The 16,802-nt window shown below is 40.6% G+C and overlaps 1 protein-coding gene across 3 annotated transcripts in view; it reads left to right on the forward strand.

Moving 5' to 3' along the window:
• Positions 1–15,814, forward strand: part of CEP89 (centrosomal protein 89) — a 37,343-nt gene extending 21,529 nt beyond the window's left edge. For all 3 annotated transcript variants that reach the window (XM_071440253.1, XM_071440250.1, XM_071440252.1), the window contains 3 exons: positions 504–593; positions 8,410–8,579; positions 14,646–15,814. In XM_071440253.1, the coding sequence (XP_071296354.1) occupies positions 504–593; positions 8,410–8,579; positions 14,646–14,856 (471 nt within the window). In that variant the 3' untranslated portion in view covers positions 14,857–15,814. The remainder of the gene's footprint in view (positions 1–503; positions 594–8,409; positions 8,580–14,645) is intronic.
• The last annotated feature ends 988 nt before the right edge of the window (positions 15,815–16,802 follow it).

A 16,802-nucleotide genomic window follows, 5' to 3' on the forward strand; every position in this document is an offset into this window, starting at 1 on the left:
CAAACTGGACTTCAGGATTGTGAAACTGGGCACAATAAATATATCCTAGAAACTGGGGGAACTGAATTCTTAGATCTCAATCTCTGGGATACCTACTTTTAAATATTAATCATACCATATTAAAAATATCCTTGCCTGAACCCCTGCCAAATTCAAGGGTTTGTTTGAGAGCAGACTGCTAGATGTGACCTAAAGGATGAGTCATGCATAAAAATGGGATCCCTACTAATGCATGCTTAGATTTGTAGGAAAACCCACAGAATTGGTTGGGTTTACAGTTTGTTTCATTTCAGAATAATACTGCTTCATAATATTCACAGTCAGTTGACAGATTATTATTGAACTGTTCTGAGAATAATTTCCAGGACTCTTTATCCATGTTGGTTCTTCAGACAGTTAGAGTTCAAAATGGAATTGCTGTGTCTCCCTCATGTATGCATTTTGTCTGCCCTGACAAACAGACAGAGTGGTTACATGTAGCTTTGTTTACTGCATGGTTGCAGGCCAGATGTTTGGAAAATGAGAATCAGGGTGTTCTCAAGAAAATTATAGAAGGCAGCCTGCGCTTAGGAAGACTGGAAGAAAAAGTTAAGGTAAGCAGTGTTTCTAAGCTAAATAGCTATTGTGAAATGTTTGGGGTTTTTTAATGAGAAAAGTAGTTACTCTCTGCCAGTGTTTTATGAAAGACTTATGTATGGATTATCTTTAAAAGTTTTGAAAAAACAAAATAAATCATCATTGTAATTTTCACTAGTGCCTTCTTCCACTGTATTTGTGCATTGCATGTCTGCCAGATACTGTTTACAGCATTACTTGGAGAATTATGACTATAATATGTAATAATATTTAGAGATTATTTGTATTTCATTTTTTGCTCCATATTGTAACCCAAGTGTTCTGTCTTCTACTTCTTTGAGGCTGTACCACTCCTTCAGCTTGAAATCCATTAACATTTTCATTCTTCCAAATCTAATTGTATCTCAGGTGTACACTTATCATCAAGTACTTTCTTGTGACCATAGGGTAGAAGGTTGAGAAACTCAGAGGATTTCAAACATCCAACCTAGTTATAAGTTCTCTTTACAACCCTCTAAACAAAAAGCACAGTATGTAATTGCAGTATAACAGTGAATAAGTTTGAAACATTTGGTGCTACCATGATTATTTTTACTGTAATTTTAAGAAAGGAGAAAGATACCTGGTATATTGGTTTCTGTATCTAGGAAGTAATGTATATACTACTTTCACAAGCTGTTTTGTATTAAGTCAGGTTTGTTCAGTTTATCCTGAGGCAGAGTCTCCATATTCTACTTTGCCAGTCAAGACCTCTACTGCTATTCCTGCATCAAATGACACAAATGTGCACCACCACTGTGTCAATGGAGACCATCTCCACCTGCACTTTCATTGTAAGGATTGACACAGCTTAGAAATTAACCACAAAGAAAATAAATGAAATTGTAAGTGTAAAGAGAGAGCAATAAGCTGAAAAATAGCTTGGATTTGTAAGGAACCCTTCATAAAATACCTGAATGCATGAAACACTACTGTGAAAGGTTTACCTAATTATATTAAGACAGCCATAAAATATTTTTAGCTTTTTTCACCATCATTTATGTCTAGCTCCCCTACTAAGATAGTGGCTTGTATTCTTGTGAAATGTGGATCTTCTGCAATGTAATAGATCTGTGACTACTGTAAGGGATAGAGAAGAGGTTGGCATAAAATTAAGAACATTTACATATAGTGAATTTAAAGTGCAAAACCAATACTGGCAAAAGGACAGGCAAGGACATACTTCATTGGATGCAGGGGGAAATATATTGACTTAAGGAGAAGGTAGAGATACTTCATGCCATATTTTTCTCAGTTTTCAGCAGTAGGACAGATTGCTCTCAGGACAGCTGGCCTCCTGAGCTGGGAGAAGGGAGAAGGGAGCCCCCCTGCAGGACAGCCCCCTGTAACCCAGGAGGAAGCAGCCAGGGCTGTGCTAAACCATTTAGATACTTACAAGTCTATGGTCCCAGAGGGGATCCATCCCAGGGGGATGAGGGAGCTGGCATAAATGAGCTCCCCAGGCTGCTCTCCATCATTTACCATCAGTGCTGGCTCAGCAGGGAGGTCCCAGAGCACTGGAGGTGCCAGTGTGAGCCCATGCCCAGGAAGGGCTGGAAGGAGGAGCTGGGGAACTCCAGGCCTGTCAGCCTGACCTGGGTGCCCAGCAAGGTTATGGAACAGATCACCCTGAGTGCCATCACAGGGCACCCACAGGATGGCCAGGGATCAGAGCCAGCCAGCGTGGGCTTAGGAGGGGCAGCACCTGCCTGGCCAACTTGATCTCCTTCTGTGACCAGGTGACCCACCTGTGGATGTGGGATGTGCTGTTCACAGGGGTCTCAGGACAAGGGAAGAGACAAGAGTGTTGACTCTGTTTCAGAAGGCTGGTTTATTTTTTTATGATATATTATATTAAAGAAAATGATATGTTAAAACTATACTAAAAGAATAGAAGAAAGGATTTCATCAGAAGGCTAGCAAGGAATGGAAAAGAATGGAATGATAATAAAATCTTGTGACTGACCAGAGAGTGAGACAGCTGACTGTGATTGGCCATTAATTAGAAACAACCACATGAGACCAATCCCAGATGCACCTGTTGCATTCCACAGCAGCAGATAACCATTGGTTACATTTTGTCCTTGAGGCCTCTCAGCTTCTCAGGAGGAAAAATCCTAAGAAAAAAGATTTTTCATAAAAGATGTCTGTGACAGTGGGGAAGGCTGTGGATGTGTCTGCCTGGACTTCAGCAAGGCCTTTGGCACTGTCTCCCACAGCTCACTCCTGGAAAAGCTGCAGCCCAGGGCTGGGACAGTGTCAGCACCCAGGACACCCCTCTGGCTGTCCTGAGCAGCCCAGACCCTGCCAGGGGGCTCAGAGACCCTGGCACAGAGCCCAAGGTGCCCCTGTGGGTTTGATTGTGACCTGTGGAGCAAATTACCATCCTTGGATGAAGATCAGCAAGCCATGACAAATTAAGTAGAATGATAGTGAATTTATCACAAACTGAAATAGTAGATTCTGGGGTTTTTAGAATGGGGGTTCAGGGGGAAAGATGGAGGGAACAGGGCCTTTCTCCTTCTTCTTCTTGGCCTCCATCTTCTGCTGTGCTGGTGGCACTCACAGATTGGTTTAGAGTAGAAGCTCAGTGTCTAACACAGGTGATGGGTATTGGGAAGGAATTGTAACCATTGTACAGGTAGTTTTTAGTATAAAGACATAACCCTGCCCTGGGGGCAGGCAGAGTGCCTGGAACTGTCCTGCTGGGTGGATCTGGCAGGGCAGAGAAATAATTTTATAGATAAGGAACAATGAACAACCTTGAGAGCGAGAAATGAAGAGCCCTGAGTGCTTCTTCAAGCACTGGGCTGGGAAAAGAGACTTCCCAACTTTTCTTGGGGTCACTCTGAGCAGCCAGAGATCCCAACAGGACAGGAGCACTCTCTGTGCTGGGCTCAGAAGTGGCTGGATGGCCCAGAGAGTGGTGGGGATGGTGCTGCATCCAGCTGGGGCCAGGCACCAGGGGTGTCCCTCAGGCTCTGTGCTGGGGCACTGATCACTCCTGTTCAGTATCTTCCATGATGATCTGAATGAGGGGATTGAGTCCACCATCAGTAAATTTGCAGATGACGCCAAGCTGGGAGCATGTTTTGGTCTGCTGGAGGGTAGGAGGGCTCTGCAGAGGGACCTGGACAGGCTGGATAGATGGGCCAAGTCCAACAAGGCGAGGTTTAACCAAGTCCAAGTGCCCAGTCCTGCATTTTGGCCACAAAACCCCCTTCAGGCTGGGGACAGGGTGGCTGGGCAGTGCCCAGGCACAAAGGGACCTGGGGGTTTTGGTCAGCAGCAAGTGACCATGAGCCAGCAGAGTGCCCTGGGGGCCAAGCAGGCCAATGGCTCCTGGCCTGGCTCAGGAATGGTGTGGCCAGCAGGAGCAGGGAGATCATCCTTCCCCTGTACTCAGCACTGGGGAGGCCACACCTGGAGTGCTGTGTCCAGTCTGGCCCCAGTTTGGGAAGGATGTTGGGATGTTTGAGTGCCCCCAGAGGAGGCAACGGGGCTGGAGAGGGGCTGGGAACACAAACCCTGTGAGGAAGCCCTGAGGGAGCTGGGGGTGCTCAGCCTGGAGAAAAGGAGGCTCAGGGGTGACACTGTCACTGCACAGCTCCTGAAAGGGGCCTGTGCTCAGCTGGGGGTCAGTCTTTCCTCCCAGGCATTTAGTGACAGGACAAGAGGACACAGCCTTAAGCTGTGCCAGGGGAAGTTTAGGCTGGATATCAGGAAATATTCTTCACAGAAATGGTGATTGGGCATTGGAATGGCTGCCCAGGGAGGTGGTGGAGTCTCTGTCCCTGGAGCTGTTCAGGGTGGCTGGATGTGGTGCTCAGTGCCATGGTTTAGTTGATGAGGAGGTCATGGGTTGGACTTGATGATCACAAAGGTCTTTTCCAACCTAATTCATTCTGTGATTCTGTGAACTGAGAGATACTGACTCAGTGCCATGGTCAGCATTACCTGAGCTAGTACTTTGCCTGGGGTCAGCATGATAACCTGAGCTAGTACTTTGCCTGGGGTTTCTCTTTGTAGTTCATAATTGTAATTACCAAGCAGTTTGATGATCCATGGCAAGAATTTGAGGAAACCAATTTTTCTGGTATTAAAACTATTTCTTTACAGTCAGAATTCTGCAGTGTCTTCTCTTTTAATATGAGCTTGGACATAATGTTTGTCTCATCAGGGAGTCTTTCAACTTCATGCAAAAGGGACAGCTAACACAGAAAAAACTGTCTTTTTATGAAGTATTTTAGTCAAACATCTAGTACAAATTCTGTGAAAACAATCCAGGGTTTTGGACTTAAAACTGTGAATAGTAAATCTCTGATAACAGAATTTGCACTCCAGTTCATCATTACACACCTTTTCCTTTCCTTTATACTGCAAATGTAATTAATCTTTAAATTATGCACACACTGTTGAAAAAAAGAATTTAGATTACAACAAGTTCATTCATTCTGAATCTCTATTTGATAATAATTTTGTTAGTCATGAGGTTTTAGTAAAAACAGAAACAACCTTTGTATTGAAGACATCTACCATCTCCTGCTGTAACTGCCCTCATTTTCATGCAAGTTTGCTAATTTGGCCTTAATTTTTTTCCTGTCCTCTTGCTCCCTATTACATTTAGAGTACAAAATTGTGATTGATGAAGAGAAAGCAATAAAGATTTGTTCCTAGCACTTCCTGATCACTGAGGAGCTGTGTATTTCAGAACTGCATGTACTCATTGCAGAACTTGCTGTTTTGTATAAGCAGTTGCTCATGCCAGCACATTTGAAGGAGACAATGTTCCTGTCACCAGTGTTCCTTTGCCATATTCCTGTCAACATTAATCTGGCCTTAGGGAAAGGTGCTTGGTGTCTGAAATCAGGATACCATGGGTTGATGTAAGCCTTGCTGCATACATGGCTTTTCTATTCAGAGTATTCATTCTGCTTTGTTAGACCCTAGATTTTTCCAGTATGAGACCCTTGAAAATTCATGGAACATTGCTGGTTTTCTAAATGCAGCCACTTAAGAAACTGCTTCCATTGTTTTGTCAGACCTAAAGATGGATTATTTTTTCCCCAAATATTTTAATTATCAGGGCAGGAATTCACCCCTATTTTTGTCCCAAGTTACCAGTCAGGAAACACAAGGGCCCAGGTAGTACAGCATATAATATTGCAACACCTGTTTTCCCTTCATTCCCTTCATTCATATGTTCAAAGTCTTTCACACTTTGTGATGTTAGCTGATGTATAGAAAGAATCTCTAAATTATTCTGGTATATGTCACTATTTTGTATAGTTGGCATAGAAAACAGAAAGTATAACCAAAATTGAAAGGAAATGCATTCATCTTATTGGTAAAGGAACCACTGGATTCTGTTTCACACTCACAAGTTGATCTGTATGCACAGGAGAGAGAAATGTACCCAAATTTTTGCTGGCTTTTGTCTGAAGCTGTTTCAGTTTTCTCACACTTCTCCACTCAGCTGTGAACTCAGGAGATGACCTGCACACATTGCCACTCACACAAAAGTGCTGCCAAAAATCAGGGAGATATTAACATCCCCAGGAAGGCTGGTTATGTGTCTCAGGCATTCTGAGCCTGCTGAATAGAACCTATCTTTCCAACTGCAACAAAACCATCTATTTCCAAGATCTCTGTGACAAACCCAGGAGCCAAGGGCCTCCTAGGAGAGCCAGAATGACAGCATAATGTATACCCTGACCCAAAAATATCATGTATGCAGAGTTCCTCTTCATCATCTGCAGTCTGTTTTACTGTCTCTTTACCACCTAGCAGTGAATTATATCCTCTTCAGTACCAGCACTTGCATCCATGATCATTCCTCATCCTGCTTGCTATGTACAGGGGCTGCCATGACCATCTCTAGAGGAAAATACTATGACTTCCAGCTATGTGTTACCATCCTCTTCCTGAAAATTCATCTCCACCAGTCTGTTTGCTGCTACCTGCTTCACTTCAGAGAACAGTGATGGGTTATCTTGAACAATTCCAAGGTGTGAGGGATCTGTAAGAGCCAGCAGTGCCTGTGTCAGTATGCCCAGAACCATCCCAACCTGCCCAGGCTGCATTTTACAGACTTATCATCGATCAGAACAGAGTATCACTCACACCTAGTCTCGTGACTATAATCATAAGAAGGTGCACTTTTCCTGCTGATTTTGCAACCATTCTGCACACAGGACTCAGCTGCAGTTGGCAAAGGCAGAGCAGGAGGAGCTGTGGGCTGGGGAGGAGCAGTGTGCAGCTTAAAACACAAACCTCAGCTTAAAGCACACAACACCCAGTACTGGATGGTCAGTGAGCACATGATGGAAAGCAGGGTTTCACCAGTGCTACAATTCACCAGCCTTCCTTCCCCCTGATAAAGTAGAAATTTGCTCTTGTTCTTTGAAATTATTACGTTAATCTAATCTATAGAGGGCATTTCAATCACACCTGGCTGGACCTGGTACGTGCTGGGGTTTTTACTGACAGAGGGGAAGGTTCAGCTGTTTCCCTAAACTCTGCACATCCTCTAGGCTGGCTCTGAGCAAGCTTCTGTTCAGAAAGAACTTGTTTACCTGTAGCCTTCCATAACATTACTCTGCATTTTGAAGGCTTCTCTGGGAATCTAAAAAGTTGAGTGAAGTTACTGGTTAACTTGCAGGCTTCTTTTTCTTCTATTAGAAGTGTCAGGGAAAAGTTAGGACAAAAACCCTATGTAAGTCAACCTTAAAGATTGAATTACTAATACCTGTTGTTACACTATTACCTCTAGAAAATTAAACTTCACAATGACACATTTTGCAAGTGCTAAAAAGGAAACAGTTTGTGGGAAGGATTATATAGCCTTATATACAGCATGTCTAAAAATGCCTTTTTTTAATTCCTCCAAAAGGCAAACACAGATCTTTCTCCCCTAATTCAGATGAAGATAAAACATTAGTGATTAGCACCTGAAATAAAACTTTATATTAGCAAGACATAAATAGCAGTATTTTCAAAGCTTCACTAAATTAGTTTACAGTTTTATTAAAGGAGGTGTTTCCATCCCAAAACTCTGTTCTGTAGCCTGTAGGAAACACCACAGTCTGCAGAGAAAAAGAACAGTTTTAGCATTCTATTTGTAATCATGAGAAAATAAGTTAATATTGGATTTTGGTATTGTCAAGAGCAGCAGCATCTAGAAATGTGTAACAATAAACAAACCAGTTTTCTTGTGTGCTTATGCAATTCAATGGGGATGTTATTTCAGAAAGCAAAGTTACTAATTTCTTACTTTTGAGATGAGACCAGTCATTAGTTATCATTTAGTTATTATAGCCATTGATCAAAAAATCCCTTGTGCTTCACTAAACAAGAGGACTGTTACATGAAGCAGCAAGCAAAGGTATCCTTTTCTTCCTCTTAGTATTAAGATTAAACAACTAACAAAACAGAAACACTTTTTCATGGTATGTACTGACAAGTATGACTGGGAAGCAACCTGTGCTGTAAAGTGTAGCTTTGTACCTTGGAAAACAAAGCTTTTATTGCAGGTAATAAAACAAACATACAGCATGGTATTCTTTGTACACAGTAGTTTTATATGCAGAACAAAATTAAGTGTGATACCTTCAAATTAACAAATAGGTTAAAAAAAATCCCATAATGCAACCTACCTGGCATAATTGAGCAAGGCAGCATTGATGTACAGATTCAACTGAAAATCAGTATCTCTAAGCCTTTTTTTTGTTGCTAATGACTTGTCCTTATTTCTCCTATAATCCCACTTTTTTCTATTAACTTTAACCATTACAGGTATATAAAAAGAAAGCAGCTGGGAAGCTTGGAGATATCAACCTCAAGATGAGTGAGCAGGAGAAGGAATTTGAAAGGAAAACTGCTCAGTATGAGCAAGAAAAGAAGCACCTGCAGCGTCTGCTGCAAGACAAACAGGAAACCCTCAGGGAGGTGCTGGAGCAAAACAGGTGAGGGGGACACAGGCAGGTGAAGGGACAAGGGAAAGTGTGGTGGTGTTTGAGGATCCCCAGGGAAGAGATGAGAATCTTGACTCCATGTTTTAGAAGGATTATATTATATTATATTACATTACATTATATATATTATATTATACTATACTGTATTATGCTACATTATACTATATAATATTATATTATACTATATAATATTATATTATACTACATTATATTTTATTATATTATATTACGAGAATGATATACTAAAACTATACTAAAGAATAGAGAAAGGATTTCATCAGAAGGCTAGAAAAGAATGAATAATAAAATCCTGTGACTGCTCACAGCCTCGACACAGCTGGCTGTCATTGGCCATTAATTAAAAACAATTCACATGCAACCAACCAAAGATGCATCTGTTGGTAAAGCATCTCCAGACCACATTCCTCAGCCATCAGATAGTTACTGTTTCCATTTCATTTCTGAGGCTTCTCAGGAGAAAAATCCTAGTGAAAGGATTTTCCTAAAACATGTCAGTGACAGGAAAGCACCTGCACACAGCCCCCAGCACTTGCTGTCCAGCAGAGCTGGAAACAAACCATCTCCTGTGGTTTGAAAATGAGAATGCTGAAACCCTGCTCATGTTGCCAGCTCTCCAAAGAAAGGTCTTTGGAAGGAGGAATTGATTCTGTATGGCTGCTGCTGTTCTTGAAACTTCTTAAGAAGGATATCAGTCTGAGAAGGATATCAATCTGTGTGAATCTTTGATCATTTGAAAGGATTCTGTAAATGAAGATACATGTTGATTTATTTTAATAGCACTTTCTGCTAAAGGCTGAACGCTTTCCCATTCATACCTCTCAGTTTTCAGAATAGTAGGAAGTGAAAGGAAATTGAGTACACCAAAGATCTGTTTTCTTTTGATTCTGTCTTTCTGATCTGTTAACAAGTGACTTGGATTGGCTGTGTGCAAAATAAAGAGAAGAAAATGTAAGAGATTTGTAGAAGATTCTGACTGCAGTGTTAAGATATCCTTTAAATACAGAGTACTGTAAAGGTATTTTTCCCTCTGATAGTGGAAAGCTTCATAGCACATTTACATTATCAGCATAAAAGAAAAACAGTTTCAGTTTACAACTGAAGAAAAGTAATAAGCAGTCATTTCTCAAGTCATCACTGCCATTGGGAAATAATAGATTTAAATGGATTTTAACAGACAATAGAAAAACAGGGCTTGGTATCATCTACCTTATATCAGTGCAGTCCCTGTCAGTTACTTTATACAGTGCAATTAAACAGGTGTAAGTAGCAGAGTTGTACAGTGAACATTCTATTCATCTCTGAAATTTGCATTAAAAACCAGATTGAACTGATTCACATTTCTCTGAAAATACTTGCTTAGGATTTTAAACTAATTAAATGGCTTTCATATCTCTGGGCTCATGTCACAATTTTTTACTGTAGAGAACACCAATTAAATAAAGAGGGTTTTTTTTTTTCTAAGTAGGATAGAGCATAATTTGAAATCCCACAATATGGATAATTCAAAATTCACCCTTCTAGCCCCAAAGTAGGCAAATTAGATGATGCAACACAGATGTGTAAAATAATTCATTACACTTTCCATACAGTATTCTAAATCACTTTTACCTTTTCAGTCCAAATTAATTCCTTTTTTCTTCAGTAAACACACACAATTAATACTTGCAGCTTCCTTTTAAGAAACAAGATCTGCACCTGGAACTACGTCACTGTAGTCCATTTAACTGGATGATGATGAAGAAAAGTGGTTTATGGAAACAAACCCAAGATGAACCTCATCAAGATATGTCTTTCATTTCTTCATAGTCTCCAACATTACTGAATGGTGTAATGAATGATTGCTTTTTTTCTGGTGGTAGTTAAATCTTAACAGTAATTATTAGAATATAATATCATGAACACAAGTCTAAAAGTAAAAAATAATTTTTACTGTCATCTTCCAAGTAGTATTTTAGTTAACCTCATGATTTGCTATTTTCCTTTGATTACTATATCAAAATGTAAATTAAAAAAAAATATTACTGAGAAGTCAGCTGAATTCTACAACTCTATAAGAAATAAAAGTTTTTATGCTTATGAAACAAAATCAATAAAACCAACTAACACCATGGCTGATACAATCCATATGAACTAATTTCTTCATATTCCATTATTCTTCTCAAGTACTGCAATATAAAGTAGTTTCCCAAGGTAATCCAAATGTGTATCTACTCTTTTATGTCTACCAGCCAGAAATTAAACATGTATTTTGGCCTGCTTTTTCTATTTATGATTTTACAAGGTTTATTATTTTCTTTCTCCCTTCACACAGTCACAGGAGTAAGGAAAGGAAAATTTTTTGTAGTTCAGATGCTGCTCATCATCTGTAGTTTAGCAACTACTAAGGAGGTACCCTCCTCCTTAGTGCTAGGAGGGTACCAAACATTTGTATTTATTGTGACTAGCTGTGTTTACAGAGTAGATGTTTAGTCCAGAATACTGTCTAGCTGATTATGTTTCTGTGCAAAATGCCTACATAGACATTAGGATAAGTGTATACAATCAATATTTATTCTTTAATTTCACTGTTAGGTTATGAAAAACAGAGTAGCATGCTACATTTTAAGCAGAAAAGCCAGTTTACTTTAAAATCTAGCTGAAAGTATGATGAATCACTGTAAGCAGGTGAAGACAGAAAACTATTTAATATCATTTATTTAGCTCATGCATTTAGTTTAATAATATGCAGTCAGGAAACTGAGGCAAGTCTGACTTAGCTACCACCACGAAATTGTTTATCATAAAAGCATACTGTACCTGTTGTTGCTGGTAAATTCTCTTGAAAAGCAAAGTGAAATCCCACTGCAGATCCCTGTGCTGTCAGTGAGAGCTGCACAGGGATGAGCAGAGCCTGAGCAGGAGCACAGCACAGCTGGGGTGGCAGCTCAGTGCCCAGCCCCTGTGTGCCCACAGGCAGAGCAGCTCCAGTGCTGGGCAGGATGGAACAGGAAAGCTTTATAAATATGATTGCCTGGCAAGAGATTCTGAGAATATGGAAAGTATAAATGAGATTGAAATGAAAACAGGCTTTGAGATACCTCAGTTATTGAACAACTGGAAAACAATGGCATGGCCACTGAAGGTGATCCCCTTTTGATGGAACAACACCCTCTGCTTGCAGACAGGCCCAAGGGGCAGAGCAGACCCTACAGCTTGGCTGAAGGGGCCCAAAGAGGAGTTTGTAGGGTTTAAAATGTAACACAGTATGGTAATGTAATGATTCTTATAGGCTGTGTATAAATGCTATAGGGTTTGTATCTTGTATTAAATTATTCAGTGAGAATCAGAATATTCAGCACAGAAGATTTATTGTATTGTAACAGGAACCTTGCTCTCTTACCCTCTTTTACCCTTTCCCTCTTTTACTCTCTCATCCTCTTTACCACGCTCTTGCCTTCTCTCTCTTTCCCACCCTCTTTATTCTCTGTGCCTGGCAGCTCCCAGCAGGGCCCTGCCCCAGGCCCTTTGCAATAAACCCCAGGTTCCAGACCTGGCTCCAGAGATCTCTGCTCTCCTTCCATCCCAACCATCCTCCCCCCATCACTCCTACACTGCAGTCACAGCATGCTCACAAGTAGACAAAGAAATGTATTCATGTGCTGCTTCTCTCCTTCTGTTCTTAACAAGTGTACTCCAAACTAGCATGGGCTTTCATCAAATACAACAGAGATGACTTGCCTTTGAAATTTTCTCCCCTCCTGCATTCTTTAAGCTCATAACAAAAATCAGAAGTTCCACTACTTACCCATTGCATCCAAGGGATGAGAATTTTTCTACTTGGTTTTCAGAAGAAACACATACAGATATAGTTGTACTTTTGATAAATAAAAGCTTTTAAAGATAAGCAGATTTCCCTTCCTGGAAGCTGCTCTTTAGAACCTTATCAGTAATTACAGCCTTTGTTAGACAAGATTGCAAATTCCCAGCATCCTTTAATGAGAAAGCAATAGCATTTTGTTTTTCAGCCAGCTGATAATGAAATCTTTATTAGTCACTGAGTAACCTTAAGAGATATCAATATCACAACCTTTCCTTAAATAAGAGGCTTGAGATATAAACAAAGTTCATGATATGATCCTAGGGTGAAAAACAAGTTCCTAGATGTTTCCTGTCTTATTTGACAGGTCATTGACCTTTATGAGTTTTCTAGGTCAGAGTTTATTTCATAAAACAGACTTTGCAGAGAAACAGTGCCTCAAGGTGGTCCCAGCAGCTGTGCTTTGGCTGCAGAATGTAAGTTTGAAAAGTGCATTCAACTGTCCTTGGAAGAGGGTGAACAGCAGAAAAGCTTTGCAGTTGTGCATAGGCAAGGGGGAGGAGCTGTCTTATCTCTGAGGTGACATATGAAATTATAACCATAATAAAAACCTTGGTGATAAGGAATGTATAAATAAACTGTTACAGGATAGATGACAATGAATTCCTGAGCCAGCTCAAATAGGATTCTGAGATTTAAAGCTGGATGAATTTAGTTCAATGAGGGCATGTCTTTTTTAAAGAAGAATCTTTCAGAACCTACATCTAGTAATTTTTTCATCCTCATAAATATGAGTGGAGCACTGGAATTTTGCTTACTCTCAGCAAGTTGTAAAATCCTACATTTTGGCTAGGTTAGGTGTTGAATTAAAATTTTATTTTTACTTATTTAATTAAGACTAGCCTGCATTAATAAGAAATGAATTTAATGCCTTTTGTCTAAAGGCATCTGGAAACAGCACATGTATCTAAACTGAGCACATATCTAATTTTAAATGCCACGTGGCAGACTTGTGTTTCAAAAGGCAAACCAGCTGTAGAGGCAAGGAAATTTTGGTGTTGAGAAAGATGTGCAGAGCATCAGCAGCTGTAGTAACCAAGCTGCTCTGTAATCCAAATTCCTTGAGGGAAGGGAGGTTGTGACTAGCAAGAAGACACCCTCTGCCCAACCAATTCTGCTGAATGCATTTTTAAATTTCAATCAGGTCAAAATTTTCAAACAAAATCCCCTTGTGTAACTACACTTGAGATGCTACTGCTTCTTCTCAGATGCTGAGCTGGGAAGCAGCTGAGCTGTGAAGCTGTACCAGACTGCAAGCTGTGTAGGTGTGCTCTGTCTGCTCATTCCAAAGCCAGGTAGCACTCTCTGCCTCTGCATCTCTCAGCTCTGTTTAAAAATTAGTCCTCCAAGAGGAATTCAGAGTCACAGAATCCCTGGGTTGGAAGAGACCTTCAAGATTATGGAGTCCAGCCCAGCCCCAACAGCTCAACCCTGGCACCCAGTGCCACATCCAGGCTTTGTTAAACACACCCAGGCATGGGGACTCCACCACCTCCCTGGGCAGAACATTCCAGAACTTTATCACCCTGTCTGTAAAAAACTTTTTCCTTATATCCAACCTGTATTGTCCTTGACACAGCTTGAGCCTGTGTCCTCTGGTTCTGTATTAAAATATGTGTGCTCATTTCCATGCATCAGCTGTGCTTTTCACATCAACTGATGTTCATTTCCAGATTATTTTGTATTTTGACATCCACCAGGAATCAAAGGCAACCCAAGCTCTTGGGCTTTGGCTGCTTTCTAAGTTGATAGCACTTTTGGGCTCCCACAACGATGCATGAGCTGAGCACAGAGTCTGACACTGATGAGAGCCCTGGGGCTCAGAGGGGTGGCACAGTGCTCTGGGCAGTGACAAGGGGCACTGCTGTGTGGGGAGCAGAGCTGTGCTCACCAGGGAGCCTCAGTCAGTGCAGGAGGGATGGTCACAATATCTGGGTCTCACATGCACTGCTCTGTGTGCAGACTTCACTCAGCTTCTTACACAATGGGTGCTTTTCTGGTCATATCCTGTTTAGCATTACATTTAATGAGCTTTTTCAAAAGCAAAAATGGAATGAATTTCAATCAGGCAATTTCAAGCATCTAAATACAGGCTATTTCTAATTTGCTTATCCACATACTGTACTTCTGTACTGCTGAAACATTGTTAAACTTAGCATTTCTCTTCATTTTTTTCCTAGGAAAACAGAAGGGGAACTTGAAATCATGTGGGAATCCACAGCCAAAGAAAACAAGAGAATGAGAGAACTCTTACAGAAATCCCTGAGGAAGAACACGTGGAGTGCTGTCACAGCTCATGAACCACACTCTCAAAAGGACCTGGTTTATGGACATGATTTTAGCTATTGTGATGTGAAAACTTCATCCCCTACTGAAAATGAAATTCAGTAAGAATGTCAGTGATAAGAATCTTATCTCATCCAAGACAGAAAACTTAGTGCCTGAAATTGTCTTTGCAGCAGCACAAGGTGTAATGGAATGTTTGCTGTCTTCAATATCAGTGTATTTTTAAGGTCATGAAAATGACAACAGCATATTCTCTACTTGTATTGTGAATAATGTAAATCTAGCCTAAAATATTACTTTGCTATTTGAAGAAAAGGCTCTTCATTTTTAAGACAAAATGTTTTGCAACTTCAAGTTAACATGTGAAGACAAGTAACTGGTTATCAGGGTAAGCAGCTGGTAAGCTTGGTGTTCAGCACAGACACACAATGCCACAAAACAAGTGAGCAGCAGGACAGTGCTGGTTAAAATTAAAGTGACAAGTTTCAGTGAATTCTCCCTAAAATGCCAGATGGAGTATGATCCAAGCTGAAAAGAAAGTGTGGCTTGTACTTTCTCTCCTGAGGAAGCATCTTGGCTTTCTAAGATGCAAGGATGTCCTTACACTAGATGGTGTGCCAAAAATCTTCTTGTCTCAAGGACAGAGGGAAATCTGACTGCAGAGCAGACAAGACTGAACCATCCTCATGACAGCTGCTGGTGCCTGAATGCACAAGTGCCCAGTGTGTAGATTTACAGGATCTGGGATTTACAGGTGCTGGGAAGCTCCTGCCATGGGTTTGCCAAGGGGACAAGCTGCCAGCACAGGATGCAGCTCTCCTGCAGATTGTTTTGTTCATCCTGCTTCAGACTCAGTGGCTTCAAAAGCCACCCAGAGTATTTTTGAAGCAGTGCTTATTGTATATCCTTTGGATTATTGACCTATCCTTTGGATTATTGACCTGTATTTGTCTTAGCTTTCAGATTTGTTGATTTTTCACAATATTGCACATCAACTTTGTAGTAGTAAGTATTACTGTGATATGACTTTATTTTGGATTTACATATAACTTGCTGGATCAGCTTTTTGGTTTTGCTTCATTTTCATTACAAAACACAAATAGTACCAGAAAACTGTAACAAACAGGTAACTATCATAGTTGTGTAGTATTAGAAGTAAGAATTTCATTATTTCTAATACTGCATGACATATTTCATTATTTCATTAATTCTAATTATTTCATTATTGGCTTTGATCAAAGTTAACAAAAAGAGCAGAAAACCAAGTTAAAATACTAAAAGAAATGCATAATGTTTGTGTCTAGAAAGGTTTCTGCAGCATTTTCCTTCAGGCTGGGGAGGAATGGCTTTATTCAGGAGAGGGTGGGGACAGCACTTCTGTCACACCACGGGGCTCAGGGACAGTGCAGCTTTCAAAGGCAGGTCCTGCAGTACAGTGCAAAGCTAAAAAATCTACAGACTGTCAGAGCACTGGCACAACCTCAGTGCACTCAGATTACATTTCCCTGATTTTGGGAAGCCACCAAAGCAGCTGAGTAATATATATGCAAGCAGGATTCTAGGATGTACTTTAATTCCTTCCCTTTAACAGGAATAACACAAATGCAACAGCCTTATCAGTTCATCAAGATACAACATGTCAGAGTCTTTAGGACAGTGATTAACAGAACTGTTCTCAACAGCACACTATCTTTTGGTCTCTGCCCAGAGACTTAGCAAGAGCTACACCTTTGAATCCTTTCACTCTCTTCGCTTTTTCAACTTGATTATTCCAAGACTCCATGCCTCAACATAACAGCCAGAAACTCTTCTTAAGCACAGTCTGAAATAACTTCATTAATATGTGAAATTGTCATGGGGGTGGTCTATCACTAAACCAGTCCTGTCCCCTATGTTCCTTGAATTTGAAAAAAACCCTAATTTGAAATGTCAGGTCTGAAATCCCTCTGCAGGTAAATCAGACAGGCATCCTCACTCCTCTGGTTTCCACACAAGCTCCAATCTGCAGGTGTGCAGACTCTGGAGGAACAGGGAACATGGCCATACCCTCA

Source organism: Agelaius tricolor, unplaced genomic scaffold (assembly GCF_023055355.1).
Source record: "Agelaius tricolor isolate 1412-34295 unplaced genomic scaffold, bAgeTri1.0.p SCAF_15, whole genome shotgun sequence".
Taxonomy (NCBI): domain Eukaryota; kingdom Metazoa; phylum Chordata; class Aves; order Passeriformes; family Icteridae; genus Agelaius; species Agelaius tricolor.